This window comes from Molothrus aeneus, chromosome 2, assembly GCF_037042795.1.
Source record: "Molothrus aeneus isolate 106 chromosome 2, BPBGC_Maene_1.0, whole genome shotgun sequence".
Lineage (NCBI taxonomy): Eukaryota > Metazoa > Chordata > Aves > Passeriformes > Icteridae > Molothrus > Molothrus aeneus.
This window is the reverse complement of record NC_089647.1, coordinates 23,448,340-23,472,402: the sequence shown is the minus strand read 5'-3', so window position 1 is coordinate 23,472,402 and position 24,063 is coordinate 23,448,340. Positions and strand designations below refer to the sequence as shown.

Genomic DNA, 24,063 nt, shown 5'->3' with positions numbered 1-24,063 from the left:
GTGTGAACAATGCATTCTCAGTGCCATCAGAGGTACGTTGTGAACAAGACGTCGGCTTTTCATGAAGTGTTCATCAAACACTTACCAGCAGTGGACAGATTTGCTTCAGAAGGTTTCAAACAACAGAATGTGATCTGTATGGGATACATTGCTTGTGGCTAGGAGTTTGATCAGTGTGGCCTCGCAGTGCCTGAGTTTTATTGTCGATTGAACAATGGCAATAAGACTGGCAATTTGTAATTACAGCACATTCAGCTAATGCAGATATTTCCCAGGGGAATATTCTTGTGCATCCATGTTTGTCTGAGGTCAGAGGAAGAAACTTTTCAAAAAACTTACTATAGTATGTGTTTTGTTATGTTCTTTAGTAAAGGAAAGGAAAGGTCTAGAATTAATTCATAATTCTTGACAGCCAAATCTATCTGAAGCCCTGTAGCCCTTTCTCAATAACTAAAAATTCCCTTTCTGCTCACTGAGTACATAACAGATTTTCCTGTATGGTCTTCATGTGCCTTCTGGCTCTGGAGGATGGGCTCAGCTCGAGATGGGACAGAGACAGGACATATCAGCTCTCTCTATGGCCTTGTATCCTCTTGCATGGTTGCTTGGTGTGTACAAGCACAGTCAGTACTTTAACAAATTCCAGTTACATCACAGACCTAAAGCACAGCACTTTCTTGGCATGTTTCTTTAGACTGGGGTCTCTTGCTGCTGACCATGCAAGTGCTTTTGGGTGTTGGAAAGCTTTCACAGATGAGTGGAGGTGTTCCATTGAACATCGAGCTTGTGATAGAGGGAAATGGAGTTAAGGTATCTGCTTGGCTCTTTCTATCATGTGATGCAGGTACACATGGGCAGAGAGAAGCTGTAAGAACATGAGCTTCCTGCTGGCTTTGCTTCTTGCATTCTCCTCTGCAGAAAATGTTTCTTGAATAGGGACCTCAGTCTGAACGCTGCTTTCACTTCATATTGTGTTCTAATAATATCACATAAGAGACATGAAATGGCTTTGATCACAGGGAGTAAATGCCACCAAATATTCTTCTTCCTGCAGCCTTTTCCTTGCTGCATTAAAAATTCATGGGTAATAGCAGATTCTTCTTTTCAGGACTTAGCTAAATCAGCAGATGGTGAGAGTGGGCAGGAATACCGGGGCATGTTGATGGACAGAACAGGGGTGTCCTGAATGAGCTGGGTGCAGGAGAAATTTGCACTTAATTTGCTTATGCTGTGTCTGTCTGCCATCCAGATTCACTGTCTGTTCCTTCCTTTGATGAGCAATGAACTTACTGGAAAATTGTTGTAGTTAAGTTAAATTGACACAAATCTGAAGGTGTGCCTTAATTTCTGTGTTTGCTTTGTTCTTTGTGTTGCACTCATCCTCCAGCCAAGAGCAGTTTACAGGGAATGAGAGTGAGAGGCAGACTTCAGGAAATGAAATCATAGCCCCATAGAAATCAGTGGCAGAAGTCCACTTGATTATATCCCCCTGATTCATCCAAGGGGGTACTACTTGTCAAGGTTGCCTTTGACATCTCAGACACTGACAGACAAAAATTAGACATCCTTCTTCCACAGAATCCTCACCACGTCAGTAGGTAACCCCTTACATTTGGCACTAGGGTTTTATCACCCCAAGCCTCTAGAAAGTTTTCCTGACAGCTCCTTTGTGCTGTACTCTCAACAGATGAAAAATAGCTCTGGTAAACCATTTTTACCATTCTTTCTCAAAACTGTATCTGAAAGTGGTTGTCTTACCAAAAGCTCAGAAGCAGATATTTGAGTGACTTGGAGTACTCCATTTCACAAATTCAGGCCTCACCTTGATTCCCACTGACACCTGGATGATCTCTTGCAGACTGAAAGAATAAGGTGAAAAAGGTGAAAAGGTGATATGGACAATGATTTTGGGTAAAAAATAGATTTTTCCTGGTGGACACTTGAGGTAGCCTCACGCACACATGCGATAGGTGTGGTATTTGGAGTTCATCTTCCAGTCCATTCCTCTCTCAGAGGGCAAGTAATGAAGCATGAAAGTGCCCTATTCAGAGCTCCATCTCTTCATCAAAGGTTTTCTTTGGGCCTTTTCTTATTATCTTGCTCCAGTCTGATCCAACTTCAGTGATTTTTTTTTCACATCACTTGCCTTTGTTCAGCCAGCTGCTACAGTGCTCTGACCAACCTGCTCTTTGTCCTTCCCTGATCTCTACCTGCTGCAAGAAGCTAGCAGGCTCATTACATTATTTTAAAAAGTACTGGTGTGTTGTATAAACTGAGAAAGTAATAAAGTGTCACTGAAGGCCAAGACTGTGCACAACCCCCAGGGGTTTCACAGGAAGCAATGCTTCCGTTCCTGTGTGGGTTGGGGGCTCTTTGTTCCACAAAACCCTGCCACCTGCTGGATCTAACAGGTTGCTGGAGCTGAGTAAATTGTGTGTGTGTGTGTGCGTGTTTGAAAGTGAGCATTTGCTGGCACTTCAGGGCCTGAACCAGGGCAAGTTCCCACACAGAACACCTGCTTATTCTCACTCTTGCCTGAAAGGCTTTTATAAATGGACTCCCCAGACCTCTGTTTTAGGGAGCTGTTTCAGGATATGTGCATCCCTCATCCAGCCCAGCCTTAGCAGAGTCATAAGCAGTGGTTCAGGGAAGAATTTCTGTCCCTTGAAAGGTATTGCTTTATCTGAGAGGTGTTGCTTCATCTGAGTGGTTTGCAAGTTTGTCCACACTTGGGCTTGTTTTGCCTCATCCACATTGATTTAAACATGAGTTGGGATGAAATGGAGTCAGGGTGGTTCTGAGATGAGGAGGTGCTGCTCCTGCAAGAGGTGAAGCCCCCACAGGCCATACAGCTGCATGGCCACTGCTTCTGAGCACAGAACTGAAGGTTCCTCTGCCTTGTCTGACAGAAGGAGCTGCTGGAATCACCTCCAGCAAAATGTCTTCTCTCTCTGAGAAGTTACCTAATTTCTGCACCTCTTGGTGGGCAGGTCCTCTGATGTTCCACCCCTACTCCTACTTCCCCCTTTTCCATGCTTCGATTTGGACCAAAAATGGCCACTCCTGGCCCTACTTCTTTGCTATCTGGCCCATATCAATGACAGTGATATTAATCCTGCATCTGCCAGCTCTCTTAGAGGCTGCTGAAAGCACCCTATTTTCCTCTCTTGTCACCAGGTGTTTGGCATTTGTGGCAAAGTATTGAACTAGGAACAAAAGTGGTACAATGTAAGACTCAAACAGGTACAGCATAATATTTCAAGGAGATAGTATTTAACAATAGACAACCATTTAAGCAGACAAAAGCATGATTCAATTCAGTGGCTGGATGATAAAGGAAATAACGTTTGTGTTTAAAACAAAAAGAAAAATTCTTAACCTGGTGTGGTAATTAATCACTGAACCCAAGAAAGGGGTGAGTTTCTGTGCTTGAGGCAGACAGCTGGATAGGATGATATGAGAAGTCCCTTCCAGCTTTAAAATGTACAAAAATTACATGGCCTGACAGAAATGGGGCATGGGAGCAACATAGGAAAGGAAGAGAAACTTGAAAATGTCAAGGTGAGAAGTTTAAAAGAGGGTAGTGGAAAGATGAGAAGAAAAGCTGAAATATTAAAAAGTTTATGTTGAAAAATTAGGCATGCACTAATTCTAAATGCTGATACAGAGACATCCCCGACCTGTAGCCTGTAAGGATGGTATTAACTGAGCCTGTGTGTGTGGGACAGCTCTCCTGGCTTTTCATGTTGAAGATTGGACATAAATATGGGTTTTCCTCATTTTCAGACCAGATCACAGTGAAATGAATGGAAGTGTTGTCAGAAGCTTGAAAGCAGGTCATAGTTTCAAAGGAAACTTTTTCCAAATTTTTGCATACAAATTTCTCTTGGATGTGAGGCTTTCTGACACTGCCTTGTGTCCTGATAGCGCACAAAACTTGAGAATTTTTCTTGTCTTGCTGCAGGCCTCAGTTTAAGTTTCATAAAAGTGATGCTGGAGCTGTTGTAATGGACAAGAAAATGCATGGCACAACAGCCTGCTGCACTCTGTTCTTCACAATAAAACTAATTCTCTGGTAATGATGGATGTGTAGAATGTATCATTTCAGCAAGACTTTGGAGCTCTCCTCAGAATCATTGCTGTCAGAGTGATTATGCTCATCCATTAGCATTGTGTTGAGAACTCCATGCCAGAGCAGGTCATGGAATATACATCAGGGTTCCTCAGGATGGGTTTGACCACCTCTTAGCTGTATGGAATTCCTGTCTGCAGCCATCCACATCCCTTGCAACTGCCAGGCAGCTGTTTTGGGGCCTGTTAAGGAGTAGGCTGGAAATAGGTCACACCTGGCATGTTCTGTAGCATGAGTCTTGCAAGGGCTTTGTGTGAGTAGTGTCAGATCATGTCAGATCACCCTGCAGCCTTCAGGGCTTCGCTCTCTGTGTAAGATTGGAAGCTTGTGTGAGGATTTCTGCAATGGAGCTGTAAACTTTGACGTGCCCTGAGAGACAGGACAATTTAATATGGTTAAATTAGGCATCTGCTGTGAGTGCCCTCAAGACAAGATTACTTCTCTGAGGGCAGAGGGAGTCTGGGGAAATTAACTTTTTATGCCTCTGTGACTGCTTCATTAAGTAATTCACCCAAATTCACTGAGGAATTTGGCCTGTCCTCCTAGAACTTCCCAACCTTTGGGTCATCTCTCTGCTTCTGTGTTGGGAGGGACTAATAACCACTGTAGTCACTTGGGAAGTCAATCCTAATCACTTTTGCTGAGAACAATAGGTATTCACTGGCACGGGAGGAAAGGTTTTGGGAGATACTAGGAGTAAGCAGATAGAGCTACTGCCTTCCTATGTGGAAGTGACTTATTTAAGGACCTGCAGTGTTGTACTCTGGCTCTGCCTGACTCATCAAGTGTTATATGACACTGGTGAAGCAACAATTACTGCCAAATATAAAGAGATTTTGAAGCTGTCCTCAGTGGGAGGTATGGACTTCTTGTCTGGATTTGCATGCCTAACTCCTATAGTCACATTTTAAAAAGACAGGCAGACATACTACCTTGTTCCCACGAGGAATGTCAGAACTGGGATTGGCTGGATCCCCTGCTGCTGAAGCCCTGAGCCAGCCTTTCTTGGGGGGACGGGTTCCACAGTTTCCCACAGGGACTGCTGTCTGGGCTGGGGGATGGCAGGCAGCTTGGCTACCTGCCACACAGCAGCACTGGCTGAGCAGCCTGGCCCCCTAGTGGTTTCAAAATTATTTGACACCCTCTGTCAAGAAGCAGCTGCAGAGTTCAGTTGTGAGGTGTTGGTAAGGAAGTCAGTAATGGTATGTGATCTTCCAGAGGAAAGGCAGTGTGATGCTTTTGACACTACTGATGGCTTTTATTCTTGTATTGTTGCATTTATGTAAGACTGGAAGGGTATTTTTTGTTTTAAGCAAAAAAAAAAGAAGCACTCTATCTTGACCCTCTCAAGCAGGAAGGTTCCTTCTACAAATAAGTCTGTAGTTCTACAAGCACTTGCTGTGATAGCAACCAGTAATTAAGGCTACAAACCATCTGCAGTACTAATTCTTTAATTCTGCTTTGTCATACTGATTAAAAAAAGACATCTTTAGGCTACTGTTGTCCTCCTATCCAGCTTTCAGATGTGGTCTTTAAGTAAAGGTGAAACTTTCTGAAAAGCCTGAGCATAAAATCTCTTCATCCAGTCAAACAAGTGGTTTTGTTTTTTTTTTTCAAAGGTGATAACACAGTTCTCTGTCCATGCAGCACAGAAGAAGATGAACTCCACAACTTGCTTTTAGCTGGTGTACATCAGCATAGCTCTTCTGAAAATGGTGGTGAGATGCCAGCTAACAGCAATTGAGAATCTGGCCCTTGGCCTCTACATTGTCCACACCAAGGAGATCAATTGTGAAACCAGATCAATTGCATGGTAGCAAGGTTACAAATTGGTGAAAATCAGCTCTTGCTCTTGTACAGGAGGGAGTTCTGTTCCAGCTCAGTGACCGTGCTTAGAGAGAGGTGTTGTGCATGCATGTTATCATCCGCAGTTATGGCCTAGCTGAGTGCTCTCGGTGCAGTAAATTCTTCTACCTAATGAGGTTCTTACTTCAGAGGAAGCTTGGCCTTGTTGCATTACATGTATGATTGTTAGCCTTGGCTCTAAACTGGCTCTTCTTTTCAGCATCAAAAGCCAGTTTAATTTTTAGACTTGCAAAATATTCATAGAAACCATATATATTTATATTTTTCTCAAACTGCAGAATTTTTCCCTATAATAAGTGCTTTGTAAGTTTGATTTCCCATCCCTCTTTTAGCCCTGTTTTTCCTCCTTTTCTTCTACTCCTATGGCTCCCTGTATCCCAGGGACTAAAGGAGAATGGAACATAACTGCTTAATTGCAGTGGGATGCTGCCCTTGCACATCAGAGCAGAAATGTGTGCATGTAGGAGCTGCAGATATGGGAATGAAGAGAGAACAGAGAGATCATGGCTGTCCTTCCACGGTCCCTTAATCTTCCTCACCATGTTGTGAAACCCCTTTGGCTCTTCCTCGTTCCTCTCCATAACTCCTCTGCCAATGAGACAAAATTGCATTTTCTCTTCATGGCTGAGAAGCTTTGAGCAGGCTCTGCTGCATTGTGCAGCAGTGTATCTTGACTAAATGCGTTATAGCTCACAAAACATCATACGTTTTCACTCACTGTTGCAGATATCCCAAATAAAGTCCCTATGTGCCTGGACTCTGCTGGCAGAACCATTGCAGAGTCCCCTTAAAACTCTTGTGTCAGTCATATGGTCTGGAGACTTGTGTGAGCAGTGTGCTTTTTTTTGGTATTTTTCAGAAATGCCTTTTCCCTGATTCCAGCAATATTTGGGATCAAGTCACTAGCTTTGGTGTGGCTGGTAGGCAATGAAAGTCAAGTGAGAGCAGTTCCATTTTGTGTAGATGTTTGTGGTGTGAGCTGACGAGCCTTGCTTTAGTCCTAGAGGGCAGCCATCCACATCATACAGATGGTTGTTGCAGTTGGCATTGACTGAAGTGCATGGATTGCTCTTTGTATTTAGCCACCTCAAATGCAAAAAAAAACCCACTCCTATTTGTGGACAGAGTACATGCTTTCAGTGTCTCTTGGCTCTCCATGAAAAACAGATGGCACTTTAGTCTTTCACAATGTCAGTCTCTGGGTATCTGGAAAACTGAGCTGCCACACAGGGAGGCAGAGGTGACCTGAGTACCCATCCTACGGCAGCGCAGCATGGCTTATCTCAACATATCTCCTGCCCATCCAGGACCAGTGTCGAGGTTCTCTCCTTTAACTAGCCTAGGTGTCCACGCTGTGATGTCTCCAGCTCATTCCCCTCAAAGACAGGGAAAGTAGGGATAGCCAGGCTGCCCCAGCTCATGCACTTGTTTTCCTTCCAACTTGGTACGCAAACAAATCCAGCATCCATAGCGTGGAAACACAGATACGGTCCTGAACCTGCCATCCAAACATTTCTATCATGTCTCTGGCTATGCCTTACAGTCTTTGCTCATCTAAGTGTGTTGCTCTGCGCCCTGTTCCCTTTAAACAGGGTTTACGTGTTTTGCATTGGAGGGGAGTGATGTGGTACCTGCAGGGCTGGGCTCATGCTGCTCTGTCTATTCCTGAACTGCATAGCAACAAAATCTTCAGTGACTGACTCTTCAGAGTCAGTCTTCCTCATCCTGTCAGTCCTGCACCTACCAGAAGTACTGAAAAATGGCATTAAAGGCTGCAATATGGATTTGTGGTGTCCATGCTCTGATTGTTTACCTAAATTTTTCCTCAAGTTTTCAGAAGGTAGGAAAGTTAGGAGCCCGACCTGCTGTTTCGTTATCTGCTTCCAGCAGGGGGAGATGGGACCAGAGAGTTATTTCTTCTGGGAGCACAAATAAAAATAACATTATTTATTTTCCTCATGAGGCACTCTCCTAGGATTTGTGTGATTCCTGCTTGTTTGGCCTTTTACACTTATGCAACCCCTTCCTTTTGCTTCTGTACACTTCAAAAAACAAATAAGACCTATCCACATTACGTTTTGTTTTTGTTTTATTTTTCACAAGGTTCACAAGACCCTAAAGGGAATTTCTTCCTCATCTCTCTGATTATTATTATTATTATTATTATTATTATTATTATTATTATTATTATTATTATTATTAAGTTATGCTACAGTAGTTCTAATGAGTTCTAATAAATGTGTAAGAAGATTAAATCATCCCCTGTACTGCTGGATCAGCAAAGAGGGGCCTCTGAGCCCTCTGTGAAATACCTCTCTTGGTAGGGGGGCATGGCCACATGCAGTCCCACCTTGAATCAGGATCTTAGTGGTGCCTGGAGACAGGATTTCTTTCTTCTCCCTCCCTGAAACCCCTCTGTCGTTCTCTGTATAAAACATATTGGTGCCACTTTCTATGAACTATATTTAACTAAGCATTAAATTTAGATTTAACTGGATAGTTATTGCCTCCTAAGTAAATACTCTGAGATAAGGAAATATTTAGTGAGCTCTAGCAGTTGGGTGGCAGATGCTTCTTGCATTGCATAATAGTTAATCTTTGACAAATATGTTTTCCATACTCTACGGGCATTTAATTAACATACAATAGCTCTTATTAAATGTAGATGAAACATATTTGGGAAACCCTTGTAAAAAGGATCCATGCAACACTGGCTTGCAAGAGAGGTGCATTTCTTTCATTGCTAACTTCATATGGGACCAGGTCTTGTAGCTGTACTCAAAGTCTGTCACGGGGAGTGCAGAGGTTTCCCCTTGGTGATGCCCCTCTTCAGGCATGCCAGCAGCCTGATGTGTCCCTGCGCCTTGCACTCTCCATCCTAGAGAGATGGTTACTAGTCGGCAATCAGGTGTCAGCAGCATTGTCTTCTCCAGAGGATTATCCTTGTGAGGTGGTATTTCTCTCTGCAATAGCTTGGGTACATCTAGTGTATGGATTAACCCCTTTAGCTCCTCATTACTCTCCCCCTCTGGTGCTATCTGTGCCAAGTCTACTGCAGAGGAAAGGTCTGACTTGCCTCACTCCTTGGCTTGAATACAAAGCAGTCATCTCTTCTTGCTGCTGCATGCGTGGCACTGGAGCAGCAGTGTCATGACCTTAGTCCCTGATTTGTGGGCCTTTAACACTTGCAGGGATTGTTTAAGTACTCAGACAGTGCGGCCTTTCCATACCAAGGCTGCAGGGGCCTAGTTTCTAGGAGTTCAGAAAGCAACTGGATGTGCTCCTGGAAGAAGAGAATCATTCAAGTGCCATTAACTACAAAGGCAGTGCCACTGGCTGGGGACATGCCTTAGCCATAAATCACTAGAAATAGATAAGTGCCCTGGGGCAGTACCACTGCATGCTTGCCTTGTGCTTGAGTCCTTCACCAGGCATTGGCTTTAGGCTGCTTAGAGACAGGAGGAAGGATTAGAGGGTCCTTTGATCTGGTCCCACACGGCCATTTCTGTGACATTCCTTATGTCACTTCAGTAGGAGCGCACTGTGTCCCACAAGGCTGCAGGAGCAGAGGTGAAGCAGGCTACGTACAAGACCTGCTTTTTTCCCTTCCTGCACATGTACCAGCACTGTAACCACACAGAACAGCAACTCAGCCGATTAACCCCATGGCTTTTCTTGCACCTGATTCTCTGGACCCCTCTTAGACCTCCCCTTGCCTCTTTGCTTCCCGCCCCAGCCCCGCCGTGCTTTGGTCGCAGAAGGGTTACATGAGCGAAGCATCCCTAGGAGCAGTTCTGATCCTTCCCGCAGGCAGAGATCGGGCTGGTGGAATGGCAGGCAGGCATCAGCAATAAAACATTCGGCTTATTCCTTTCCATTAATTTAATCTCGCTTCTCTTTGCGGTGGGCTGCGGGCTGCGGGAGCGTTCCCGGGTGGGCAGCGCTGCTGCCGGCGGGGCTCAGCTGCGGGCTCTGGCAGCGGCAGCACAGGCCGAGCATTCACACCGCGGGCAGCTCAATGCCGGCATTGTCTCCGCTCCGTCGCTCCGAGGCTGGGAAAGGGGGTGGTGGGCGGGAAGGGCTGAGTGAAGAGAGGTGGGAGGGAGGGATGTACAACTGGTTATCTGGCGAGAGTAAAGTCTGAGAGAGGAAGAAGCATGGTCTGAGGCTGCAGAGGCAGTTGCCAAGGATGCTGCCCTGCTAATCAGCTAGCGTGTGGCTTTAGGCCGCTAAGCCAAGTTGTTTGCACTTTTGGCCACAGACCCTTTCCTCACTATTTCATCTTGAGAATATTTGCCGTACCTTCCTCCGTCCTCTCTGCCCTACTCCCTGTGCCTCCTTTCCGCTCAGCAGCTCCCGGCTGCTCCTGCCTTCTCTCTGCTCCCCGCTCCACTTCCCCGCTCCCCTTCTCCTTTCTCCAGCCCCCTCTTCCTCTCCCATCCCCTTCCCTCTCTTCCTCTCCTTCCTCCCCTCTCCTTCGGGGCTCACCCCCTTTGCCTTGCAGCCCTCATGCCTTTCCAAGCCCCCTCCCCTCCCCGGCCGCCGTTCCGTGTCCCCCTGGCTATCCCCGGTCCCCGGTGCGGGGCCCCGGGCGGCTGCGCCCCTGGAGAGGGATGGGGAGCGCGGCCCGCGGCTCCTTCCGTGCCCGCCGCCGCCGCCGTGGTGCCGAGCTGCCGTCTCACGAGTAAGGCTCCCTCCTCCCTCTCTCCCTCTCTCCTCCTCCTCCTCCTCCTCCCTCCCTCGCTCCGCCTGGGAAAGTGGGTTAGGAGGGAGCGCGGGGCTGGAGGCTGCACAGCCACAGGACTATCCCCTCCCGCATCCCGGTGGCACAGGATTCCTCTTGCTCCTTTTCTTTTTTTTTTTTTTTTCCTCACCACTCTTCATCACTCTAAACGGGTCGATTTAATTGTTATTATTCCGTAGTTATTTTGCTACCTGACTTTTTTCGTCTTGCTTCTTTTTCCCCCCCTTTTTTTATTTGAAGGATCTGCTAAGACTTTTTTTTTTTTTTTGGAAAGCCTTAAAAAAAAAAAAAAAAAAGGCAAGGAAGGGAAAGAAGCCAGCAAGAGACTGAAAAGAGCAAGAGAAAGTGGCAGCTGAGAAGGACTGTGAAATCACCTCCCCTTTTTTGGACTGTCGATCAGAGCGAGAGTTGTACATTATTATTATTGTTTTTCTTTCTGCGTCTATCTGTCCACATACGCAGGCAGAGAAAGAGACAAGTACTGACAGTGAAACTCGACGAGACCAGCCATGGTAGCAAGGGCTCAGCCTGATCGGAAACAATTACCGCTGGTCCTACTGAGATTGCTTTGCCTTCTCCCTACAGGGCTGCCAGTCCGCAGCGTGGATTTTACCCGAGGTACCGATAACATCACCGTGAGGCAAGGGGACACAGCCATCCTCAGGTAGGGCATTTTGCCAACTTTTCCTCTCCTGTGTGTGCATCTATATTGCCATGTATGCAACGTGTACGTGTGACGTGGTCCAGATTTGTGTGTATAAGTCTCTGTGAGATTGTGTGTTATTTTACCTCTCAAACTGCAGTAGCAGCAGCTGCTACAAACAGGCTCTGCATGTGTGTTTGTGCTTTAATATGAAAAAATTGCAAAGCTTTTGAACACTTCTTGCCCCACTATCCTCTGTGTAGTGCCCTGGATCGAAAGAATTTCAGTGGGGAAAGATAGTTTGTGTCAGCCAGCTCTTGGGAGCGTACACTTTCCACCGGCCCTGCAGTATCAATAGAGGAATCGAAAAGGGATCCAGCTGTGCTTGCCAGATGTTACATTGATCTTCCCGTGCTTCTTTTTGTACATATGCAAAAACTTTATCCCTGGTGCTGCCAGAACTCTCAGGCAAGTTCTTTTGGGAAACCCTTGTCCTTTAATTTTATTTATTTATTTATTTTTCTGCCCTGCGGGGAGGGAAGATGGATACAATAGTTGAACAGGCTGGTGAAAAAATGGTGTAGCAGCTCTGACTGCTACAATTTACGGAGATTGTATCTTTGTGTGTTGGGGCTTTTTGCATGGCTAAATAAACGGGTGTATGCTGTGCCTGTGTGTCTGGTTGTGATGAGGATGTCTTTGCACACGAAACCTTGCTTACTGGCAGTATTGAGTGCTGTATTTCAGATTTCATTGTGCAGGTTTTCCAAAGGTACTTCTGGCACTACTTGGGCTTTCTGTTAGGAGCGTCCCAAATAGCTGAACTGCAGTAGTCTTTTTCCTGTAGGTCTTTTTTTTTTTTAATTCTACACCTTGCTCAACTTACCTGCAGTAACTCCCCTACTGAAGGAAAATTCTGTGTTTGTGAATGTGCACACTGTGTGTTATGGCTGTAAAACTACTGGGTGTAATTTAAAATAAGTCTGTGATCTGTGTGAGGAGCTGATAGTGCACAAACCCTGAAGCATCAAGGGAGCAATCCCCTAGTAAAGCTAACAGCAGCAGCAAAGTTTTCTTTCTCTTTCTGTGAAATAAATCCTGCTGGATGTCACCAAACACTCTGCTACATGATCCCCTGTGTCCTGCATCCCTCCCATTTAATGATAGAGGGAGGAAGGATGCTGGAAGAGGGATGTGTGTGTGTGTGTGTGTGTGTGTGTACGCATATCGCTTCGGTCGCCTCCCATGTCCTCGGTTGTTTTGATCCTGGAATATCCATTCAGCAGCTTCCAGTCCCCAGCTCTCCAGACTTGTTAACTTGAATGTAAGATTTATCCACACAGAGTAATAGGATTTACAGAGTAATTCATCTGCCTTGCATATGCAGTGGAAGCGGTTTAGATTCGACATGGTAAACACCTAACAAGGGGTGTTGCCTCTGACTCCAGCTTCTCTACTCTCTCTTCCACTCACTACCAATCCATATATCCCATTAACCCTTTTCTAACAGGACTCCTAGCTGACTTATCCCATTTTTAAAGGCAAATCGCTTCCATCAATCATTTATTTTGGAGGGGCTGCTCAGACAGATGTTTGCCAGCATGTTTGGTACATGCAGCAGCAGACAAGTCATTAAGCTCGCTTGCCCAGACAGGGGTCACTAGATTTCTATTTCCCACTTAACCTTGGAGCTTTTCAGTTTATCTAGATGCTGTGTGCTAAAGCTGCCTTTGCAGCTGAGAGGGCTGAGCGGATGGTGGAGATGGTGCCTGCAAGGGCTGCATGTGAAGCGTTCCTTCATCAGCAAGCTCCACAGGGCTGCATGGGAGAGTGCTTTCTGTGATTGCGTGTGGCTTGCCAGTGTTATGTCAGGCACTAAAATAAAACACCTGAGTGAAGTGATCCAGCTGTGTCAGCCAGATGTGTGCCAAGTGACACAGTCTGCAGGAGCAGCACACCACCCGGCCATGTAAATGCTTGCCCCGGGCAATACTGTATTCCTGGCTGGCTGCATTTCTGTCAGAAGTAACTGTGGCCAGTGCACAGGCTGTACCTTTTCCTTCAGCTACCTTCCTAAGCCCTTTAAGCAGATCTGGCCAGCTGTATGCTTTTCACATTTCCTAGGAAGGGCAGCTGTCTCCCTTTCCCTGGGACCAGACCCAGGTTTCTGGGATATTTCAGTTCCTCCTTCAGACAAGAATCAGAAACCAGGCTGTACTGGGAGACAGACTGCCACATGAAGCTTGTAGGTGTGAGATTTCCCCATGTCCCATGGACTTTAGGTCCTGCAGGATAACATTTCTTTTCCTCAGTTTTAAAGCAAAGATTTGTTTGCTAGCTTCCCCCTCACTGTTTTGTCAACCTCCAAAACATAACTCACTTTAAGACAGCCTTGTTTTGAAAAACTCCCAGTGCCTCACTCTCCCTGTCTATAGATCCACTATGACAACAGAAGGAAAAGAGCTAGATGGAAAAAATAAAAACTCTGTTAGATGATCTGTACTAACTGTGTTCAAAGCAGAACTTTATGTCCACAGATAGGTAAGAGTTTTCTATGCATGGATCACATCACCTATTTTTGCTAAACATCTGCTTCAGAGGGATTGTGCAGCGTCAGTTTACCAGTGCCCAGTAGCTCCTGTAGCTTGAAGGGAAATAAAAGTGTAGGAGGGAGAAAAAATGATACGCAGTTGGAGAGAATAAAAGCAGTATACATAGTGATAAGGTAACTAAAAACATTTTGTTCCTGTAAATTGTGATGCAAATCATTCAGCGAATCAGCAAGGACAGGATATTCTAAATGAGTCTTCCTCTTGGGGCCTTATACATTTGTATATAGGGTTACACTTGTAGGTGGAAGAATGGGTGGGTGGGCTGATCTATGAAGTGGAGAAAAATAGTTTATTATAAGCCCTAATGTTCCTAAAGGAAGCCAGTCCTCTGAAGCTTCATCTGCAGCTTGTTACTCAGAATAGAATTATTCTGAAAAGTTTGGAGATGACTTTCTAAAGCTGTAGCATTTAAAATATTCCCTCAGTCCAGGACTATTAAAAAATGTCCCTAACTCTAAACTGGCTCATCTCCTAAATGACCTGGCAGCAGATTTGATTCATATGTCAGCCTTGCTGAAGGTTGATGACTCTTAGTGAGTATTTGGCATGGGGAAGTTAGGGAATTGCAGAGAGAATAAAAATAGCTAATTATAGGCTATCCGCAGGGAAAAGGGTAATTGTCTGCTCCTTGGAGCAAGGCAGAAAAGAGAGGCGGGCTCTGAGAGCTGCAACAGGTGAGAAGGGCTGAGCAGAGTTGCTGGTGTTTGTCCGGCTGCAACCAAGAAAATAGAGTAGGATGTTTTAAAGATGACACTGTATATTGGTAAGCCTGTCAGATTTACTAAGGTTTCATTTTTTTTAACTCTGTCTTCAGCAAGTGAAGAAGGACACTGAACCTTATTTTGAGTTTTGAGAGGGAACTTTGGCCACAGTTCCTGCCAATGTCTTGCTGTCCAGATTACAATCATGAGGCTGTCAGGTTTTGTATGCAACTTCCCTACTTGGTGTTAGGAAAAGAAGAAAATAATATCCAAACAAGAAATGTACAACATATCCCCCAAACTAATTAAAATAGGAAAAGGAAAACAGGCCCCAACCCCAAATCTTCTTGCTGTTTGCCTGCCTTCAGCATCCCTTCCCACCTCATTTGCTGTGCACATTTTGGGTGAGCAAAGGTGGGTACACATTCAGCCTAGGGAGGGGATGAGGAATACAAGGATGTTGGCTAAGCTAGGACATGTGCAGTAATGAAGGGCAGCTGCTGCTAACTGGGAAGGAAGGGAACTGTGTTCTGTGTTGTGTTTGGCCCTCTAGATGGTTTAAAAGCAAAATGGCAGTGGGGAGTCCATGCTATGGGATCAAGTACCTGTACAGCATGTTGGGGAAAGATCAGCTGCCTCAGAACCAGCACAGCAGTGCGACTCAAAGTGCCTTCAAAGAGGTCATCTGAGCGTATCAGCAGGACTTGCAGCTTGCCCAGGAATTTTGAGAGTTCTGGCACAAGTGCAGATTTAGCCTTTAAAGACTCCTGAAATGGAGCTCATCACCAGCTGGAACCAAAATGGGTCACATCTCCATCCCAATCTGTTCTGTTATACCAGTATAAATCCACTAAAGCCCAAGGGCAGAGTCAGAAATATTCCATTTGTCTTTGGGGCAGATTCCCAGGGACCGCAAATAAAGAGGTACAAGTGACTCATACAGGGCATAAGCTTCTGAGCACTGCTCAGATGATGTTCAGCCTTTGGAGAACTGGGATCTCGCCAAGGCCAGAATTTGGCTCATTGCTCTTGAGTTTTTCCAAGCATCAACTTTTCATCAAGAACTAAAACAATCTCATGCTGATGTGCAGATGAAAACCAACATTTGACTGAGTGTGCATTTTTCATTTTTACCAGGTATTTTAAAATAATGTAAAGTTTCAGGCTGATAGCACATTTAGGAACATCCATCCTAACAGGTACGTAGTTTCTTCAAGTTGTATGTTTCAAAGGATGGGCTAGAATCAAATTACCAGCAGTAATGACAGTGCTGTTGGCGTAATCCTGCAATATAAGCAATTTATGCAAACTCTGTTCTTGGCCTCCCAGTATTTTGCTGATATGTTACATGTGGAGCTGTGCTAGAGGACAAAAGCACCTCAGGCAAAATAGCAACACAACATCACAACAAAGTTTATGCTCTATACCGTCATTTTAAAATAAAAGTAAAAGCTGTTCAGATTACACTTACAATTAGCATATGATTTATAACAGGGAGCACTGAGCTGAGCCCTTTACAAGAAATGAGAATAGGCATGTTCAAACGTATAATGCCACATAATAATACAGTCTTGGCAGTAAAATTGTAACCTTGATTATTAGTGGTATTGTTGTGGCACTTAGAGGCCACCATTAGGTTGAGGCCCCCTTTGTATTAAATGCCACGTGAGCAGAGAGTGAGAGATGCCCCCACTCTGCAGGGCAGGCAGGCTATTAGCTGGGATGGACCCAGGCTGGGGTGGGCAGGAGGTGAGGGGACTCGCCCAGGGTTGCTCGCAGGGCTCAGGCACACCCAGCCTAGTGACCTATCCATTAGCTTGGCTTGTCTTTTGGCTCAGCCACACAGCAACCCAGCAAATGTAACAAATGAGGATTCCCTAGTACATCCTCATCCACACTGGTGTTGACTAGAAGTCCCATGTGCCTTCCTCTCTCTTTGGTCTGTACAAAGCCTTCATTATCAATTCCATGGTCCATGTGTTGAGACAGGGTAAGTCAGGATCTGTGCAAACTCTGCTGATTCTTTCCTTCAAATGAAAAATAAAAATGTATAAATGTAGTAACAGATGATGTTGCAAAACTTCCAGCTCTGGCAGCAGATGGTGCCATTATCTGAAGGCACACATGCATCCATAGATATGTGAGTGTGTGTGTGTGTGCATACATATGATAAAGGCAGTTGCAATATGAGTATGGTCAAAGGCTGGCAATCATCATCTCTCCTATTTTTATATGGTGTACCCAGAGGTAAGGGGGCCCTTTGTGAGAATGTCCTTCCTGCAGGGTGGGACTAACCTATCACAAGGAAAAGTAGAAAGGAAATTAGAAAAGGAAAGGCTTTCTTTGGTGAAATGATGCATGTTTAATAACACTGTACATATATTTTGCATTCAGAAAGATAGAGAGACAGCGTTGAACTGTATGGCTTTAACCTCCTCCCCTGAGTCTGCACACACACTTCAGTTTGCAACTAAGTACCATATGTTTTCCTACTTAGTTGGCATTATAATTTATATAGTACTACATGTTACCTGAAGTGTCTTGGAGTCAGTACCTCTTCCACTCCCCTCCCCAGCAGGTCATGAGGAAAGACCTATTCTTAAAATAGCTCATAGTTACTGGAATTTGCCGTCTCATAACTATAAGTTTTCAAAATATATGTTACACGTACCTGCCCTTTATATCCAGACCCACAGGCATCTGATTCTGACAGATCTGCAGGGCCACAGCTTGCTGCTGATGCAGCGGCAGGGCTTCAACAGGCTCACTGAGAGGCTGAATATAGCCATTTTCATTGAAGTTACCTAGTTTTGTTGTCCATCAAAATTTGCTCTGGTTTGTGTGAACTTGTGCTCAGCTGGAGTAAGTGCAATGGAGGGCACAAAGGTGAAGTCAGGAATTTACTGAGTTTTCTTTTACTATTCTCTTGCTGAAGAAAAAAATAATATGATTTTCAGCTGAATCTGACACCAAAGCATTTGCTTCAGGCTTCAAGCACATCTAATGTGCCTGGTTTTATGGTAAGTAATGGGAACTAATAATGATAAGTTTCACCTCTGCCTAGAAAACAGCTATTTCAAAATAATGTGAACCGCCAGTCTCCTCTGTGCTGATATATTTCTGCAGATTTTTATTAGGAACAACTTGGTTGTGTGGGAGAGGCCAGCTGTGGTCCTAGAGTTCCCCCGCCGTGCTTAGTTAGCCCTGTGCAAAGAGAGGAGAAATAGCACTGCTGCAGCTCTATTGATTTCACAGGGGCTGGGCTTCCTCAGTCCCAAATAACTTGATGGAAATGAGCCCACTCACACTGGGCTGGAATTCAGCAGATATTTTGCAATAGCACATCTGTATGAAATCTGGGAGGTGTGTGCTTGTGTGTGCCTGTGTGCAAGTGTGTGTTTCCCTATGTTTGCTCCCATTTAAAAGTGGAAAGTGTTTTCTTGTGTGCAGTTGGACAAATGTTCATATACTTTGTAAAGCTGCCACACTTGCAACTGAGAGGCAGCATTGTCACATGGCCCAGATAAGGGCCCACTTACTTGGAGGTCTCTGTGGATTTTTCCAACTCCTGGACCTCAGTAATCCTCACCAATGCTGGAAGTGTCCTTTTGTTTCAGTGTGTTTTATTTTCTACAGCTGTTAAGGAGAAAAAGCAGCAAGTATATAGCAACAGAATATAGCATCTTCCTCTTCTGAGGCTCAGGGATTAACACCACTGTAGATCTGGCTAATACTGACCCTTTGCAGTGGCAACCTGAACCACTCCTGCCAATTTACATTTCAGTAGCAGAGGGAAGTAGTGAAAACTTTGGAAGAAGGAAGAGCTTTCTCTCCTGCACACAGCCTCCCGCTGTCCTGTAAGAACCCAGACATGTCTAAATGGTTTCTCATCACAGGTGCTCTCCTTAGATGGATTCCTAGAAGTGCACCAGATTTATGAGGGAAAGGGAAAGGCCAAGAGGGTTCCAGCTCACCCTCCCAACCTGTGCCAACTTCTGTGTTGTGCAAAACAAAAGGGGAGTGGTCCCACCACTGTGCAGCTGCCACTCATGGTGCCACTGCATCTTCTCCTCTCAGGGTCAGCAGGATGGCCATGTTGGAGATGCACCACTGTCACTGTCCCTAACATGGTATGACTTAGTGTACCAGTGAGAGCAGTGCCCTAGCAGAGGTGGTCATGGTGATGCTTTTCCGGTGTAGGAAACCACAGATACTTTAACCAGAAACCAAATAGTGCCTTATATGGCAGCTACCTCAGTGCTCTACTTCCTCTCTCCATCCCAAGCTGCTTTTCCACCCTCACATGAGACCGTGATTTGGAGCTGCACATCCAATCACCTTTCATGCCTTCCTCTGCAAACAAAACCTGTGTTGAAATCCACTGGCAGGCAGCATCCACGACTTTGAATAGTAAATACAAATCTCTCCTTTTGCCTCTCTGTCTCTCTCTCTCTCTCTGTTATTAAGCTGACAGGCACTTAGCCAATTATCCAGTCGTCATCTCAGCTGTATTTATGAAGGAGGAAGAGACAACGCACACAGCTCTTGTCTTCAGGGCTTCAGCTGAGTCTCCCTTGTGTGCTGTAGCATTTCCCCTTGTCTGAGCTGCTTAGAATACACAGGGGAAGAAACCAGTGAAGGGGTTTGGTTGAGAAGAGGGGTTGGAGAGTAGAGGTGGGGAAAGAGGTCTGCTCCCCCAGACCAGGGGCACACCAGAGCTGTCGCTGTTTGGCACTGCTTTTGTGTTTAAATTTGGCAGAGCACACACGCCTTTGATGCATAAGGTTGCAATGGATGGGGAATGCGGTGGCTGTGGGTACTTGCAAAGTCCTTTTGCAAGGATCAAAAGTCAGGAACTATGTGGTGGCAGATTGTGAGTCTGTGCCTTAAAGTGAGGGAGTCACATGTACTTGGGACGTGGTGTGCATTTGTGACTTGGATCCAGGAGCCAACTCTAATCCCCGATGCGGTACTGTGCCTAGAACATACAGCCTGCGCTGGCTCAAGTGTTTACTCCAAACAGCAAAATTTAGGCAAATAGCACTGAAGTGTTCTGTGAATATTTTCATGAATGTTAAAAATGAATTCACTTTGGCTGCAGCTGTGCTTCCTTTGTGTGTGTGCATGTGCATCTTCTTTTCTCTCCCCCTTGTGAATAATCTGAGTGGATGAGTTTTCCTTGCCCTGGCGTTCATGGACAGAATGTTTTTAAAAGGTCCATAGATGAGCAAAACAAGGCTCTAGCAGCAACTTCTGCAGCTGGAAGCCCTGTCTGTACAGATCTGCAGGCATGTGCCCCTTCCTCACCTTAAACCAAGACACTAATTTTGTGTGTATGCCTGTGGTGCTCTTGATATATATTTATGTTGGATGCTGCTTATGGAGCACTGAACATGGTTCTTGCAACCCCTCATAGGAGCCCAGGCATAAAAGCAGTCGAACAAGTGAGATGTAGAGCTGATCACAGCTTGAGCCACAATAATTTATGTGCACGTGACAAGAGAAAATTACCTTTAAACTCTGCACCCAACCAATCAATCTTGCAGCAGCCTGTTTTTGCTTGAAAAGGTGCCTCAGGCCAAGCCTATCAAGCTCAGAAAAAGAAAGGTTAAAATGTTCCAACATCATTATCTCTTCCTTTTTCTTTGAAGGAGAGGAACCACAGTGACAAAGCCTAGCTGACTCCTTCACACCAGTTCCTTTGTAGTGAGTTTCATTCCCACCTCCAGCCCTGATTCCCAACTGGAGTCAGCACGAATTTTTCCATGGTCAGGCCCATTGCTTATGTGGTCACAGAATAGAAAGGAAAGCATGTGACAGAGAGGGCCAGGCACAAATAAGCATGTTGGAATTGGAAAATGCTCAAGAGGGGAGGAAAATGTTACCACTGCAAAGTGCAATTATTGAGTGCTGCAGGTAGTACTGGTATGCTAAGAAACCTCCATCTCTTCCAGGGTGTCTTCTGAGCTTGGAGAAAAGTGAGATTCCAGGAGTGATTACTTCTTGAAAAATGATTGTCCCCTCTCTGCCAAATATGATGTAACTTGATCCATGGTCTCCATCCCTGCAGCAATAGAGCAGAGAGCCTGCACCAGCTGAGGCACTTGTTCATTGGGGCTTCACAGGGGAAGGGGCAGTGGAGCCTCCCTCCTGCTATGAGCAGAGACATGTGTGGGCTGTGATTTAGCGCACCATGCTTGTCCCTTCAGCGCAGGCAGGTTTATTAGCACTCCTCTTGAGTCAAAGGACAGAGGAGGTTTTAAGCTGGTGGAAGAAGATGGAGGGGCTGCTGCAGCCTGCCCTCCCTCCCCCCTTTTCACATTTGCTGCCCCCTTAGCCTTTGGTGTGCTGCTTGAACAGGAGTGGTCCTTCCACAACCCCCTGACATTTCTCAGGCAGGTTCTGTGCCCTGCCTCCAGCTCTTCAGACTGGCCCCACAAGGTAGTCATTTTCTCTTCCTGCACAGAATGCCTGGTGCATATATGTTTAGTGAGCTCATAGAAAGGGTGTGCATAGCAGGGCTAGTAAGAAGTGGGGCTGTGTCACCATTAACGCTCTTCCTCTTCCTTGCAGAAATGCAGTTGGATGCCTTTTGCCTCCCAGTGATGTGTTTCTCCTGCTTTCAGTTGTGATCCAAGTTGGAAATGGCGTGGTAGAAGATCTCATTCATTTATGAGGTGATTGACAGGCAAGAGCTTAGGCTGCAGGCTGGTGTGAAAGCCACCTTGCTGCTGTCAGCAGAGGAACACACTGCAGCGCCTGCTTGGTGTGCTGTGATTCTACTCCTGGAACTTGGAAGGAGGCAACTGGGGCCTTTTCTCCCTCTGTTGTAGCTCTTTCTTGGGTGGGAAGCTTGACACTCTTGCGTGACACTCACGTGGCGTGACGCATCAGCGCTGGAATGCAGATCTGAGATTTTCTTCTGCAAGTGGCAAAGAAGGCAGATGCATTTAAAAGACAATGGTGGTGCAATGGTGTTAGGGAAAATTCTCAGTGTTCAAATTGCCAAACCTCTCTAACCTTGAAGCATCAGGACTTTAGCTGGTGAGTTATGATAATTTCAGCTGTATTTATCCATTGCAGAAGCTGTAGAAACTTTGGAGACAGCCCCATGTTTGGCCCTCCATTTGTCATGAAACCATAAGATGATACAGAAAACTAAAGCACCAGCTGCTGATGCTGTAACAGGGATGTTCCTTGGTGCTGGTCACTACTTATTAACCTCCTGTGGCACTTTTTTGTAGGACTGTGTCTCTGAAGCTCTGGTAAAAACCCACACATCTTGGCTGCTTTTACACTTAAGAGAAACCTGAGATTGGCATCCATAATCAGGAGCAGAAGGTGCTGCAGGCAATCTGTCTTCCTTGCACTGCATTAAACCCATTTTAGTTTTTTCAGTTAAATATCAAATTATCTGTCCACCCACACATCCTCCCCACTGCAAACACTGTGGTTAGGGATGGGCCATCTGTAGGACTTCTACCTGGGTAAGGGAGTCCACGGGGGTTCTTGCGTAACATGCTTCATGCGTATTCATTGGCCTTTAGAGTGGCATTTCTTTCCTTCCTAGTCTCCTGGCTGGTCTCCAGTACTGGCAATGAGTCAGAGGCATGCAGGTCTATCAATTTGAAAAGTGTGTCCCAAGGAGGAGGAACACGTGCAGCTTTGTTCTGCCCTGACTCGGGGAGGAGCACTTAAATGCAGGCCAGGTGGGTCAAGGACTTGGGACATGGTCAGACCAGTTAGCCTTTCAAATGCCTTTTTTTTTTTATTCCCCATAGGAAGCTAAAAGTGGGAGCAGCATCCAGCCCCCAGAGCAGAGAGAAGGAAGGACATGCATTAGATTTTACAGCATCCTTGTATTGTGCTGTAGCTGTGTCCCTGCTTCAGTGGAAGTGATCACTGCAGCAGGGTCCTGTGTCTCTTTGGAGGGCTTTATGTTTCTAAGGAGATGTGGTCCACTTGGATGGACTCCAGGAGAGGGAAGTGGGAATGATCATAAGTCTAAACAGCATACTTATGAGGACAGATGGATGAAAATGGGGCTGTTAGGACTGAAGAAGAGAGGACTAAATGTGAGATATGCATAACAGCATGGAGGTACATAGGACACAAAAGAAAGGAATTACTTCTGCAGAAGAAGATGGGGAGGAGTTTAAGATTGTAGCAAGAGAGACAGATTTGATGTTGGTAAGCTCTGCAACAGTAAAGATTGCAAAACATTGAGTCAAATTTCCTTGGGAGGCTGTATAACTCCATCGCTGGAGGGCTTTAAGGACTGACTAGACATGTATGAGGAGTGACAGATGCCACAAATGACAAAGTAGAACTGATCTATCTTTCACAGAGTAGAACAGACTTGATAGTTCCTTTGGGTCTCTTCTACCTCTGCTGCTTGATTCTGTGCTTCCTTCGGGCTCAGAGAACAGCAGGAGCATAGGCAGAAAGGCATCTGAAAAGTTCAGGGAAGTGCCTCAGTGAGATGCTGAGTGAGCCTGGCCGGGCAGTCCTTACCCATTTCTTTGGCTGTGGCTGACCTTCTCCCTTCTATCTCAGGGACATGATGTGCTCCAAGGAGACTGTCATCAGTGCCACGCCAGTCCAAGCACATGACACTTAACCTATCTGGTAAAAAGAAGTAAGCATCTGTGTCAAAACTGTCCCTAAAACTGATTTTCTTCTGCAGGGACTCAGATTTTTTTTTCTCATCTGCTGCCCTTGGAGGGCCACAGGACCTACAGGATATTTTACTATAAGCATGGTAGGGAAAAACAAGTCGAAGGCTCAGTGTTTTATCCTCGGAAAGTTTGATGATGTTGCTGAATGCTCACTTCATGAGGCTTTGTCAGCATGTTCTGTTAATGAAATGTCACCTTTTATCGGTATGAAATCACTTTGTGCATTGGTATATGAGCCCATGAGGATTTGAGTCTACCTTATGAGGGGTGGATGTGGTGCAATTTATGAGTACTCCTGGGGCTTTTCCCCACTAGGGAGCTGGCATGTGACATCAGGCCCAAAGTGGAGCAGGTGGCAAGCCTTGCAGCTACTGAGTGTCATGGCTTTAGCTGTGAACTGGGTGCATGTGAAGCGATGAGAAAACTCCAGTGCAGTGAGGATGTAAGGGTGAGTAGAGACAGGATGTCTTAAGAGGTTGAGGAGCAATTTAAGAGAGGAAAAGCTATTCAGGGAAGGAGGGGAAGAGCATAAAGGGGCCTGCTGTAAAGTTTGGAGTAATGTGCTTGGTGTTAATCTTTCTCTAGCTGTAGTGACCCAGGCTGTTGCTAACCTGGCCAGGCAAGCTGCCAGAGGCTGTCTCTATTCCTCACCCACCGTCCACTCTCATCCTGTCTCTGACTGGTGTT

The 24,063-nt window shown here is 45.6% G+C and overlaps 1 protein-coding gene across 3 annotated transcripts in view; it reads left to right on the top strand.

Moving 5' to 3' along the window:
• The window catches only part of LSAMP (limbic system associated membrane protein), a 988,586-nt gene that overhangs the window by 672,856 nt on the left and 291,667 nt on the right, over positions 1–24,063 (top strand). Inside the window, exon 2 of one of the 3 annotated variants that reach the window (XM_066572102.1) lies at positions 11,328–11,406. In XM_066572102.1, coding sequence (XP_066428199.1) covers positions 11,328–11,406 — 79 coding nt within the window. Of the gene's footprint in view, positions 1–11,060; positions 11,407–24,063 lie in introns of those variants that run through there. The other 2 variants (XM_066572100.1, XM_066572103.1) reach the window with 2 other exon arrangements.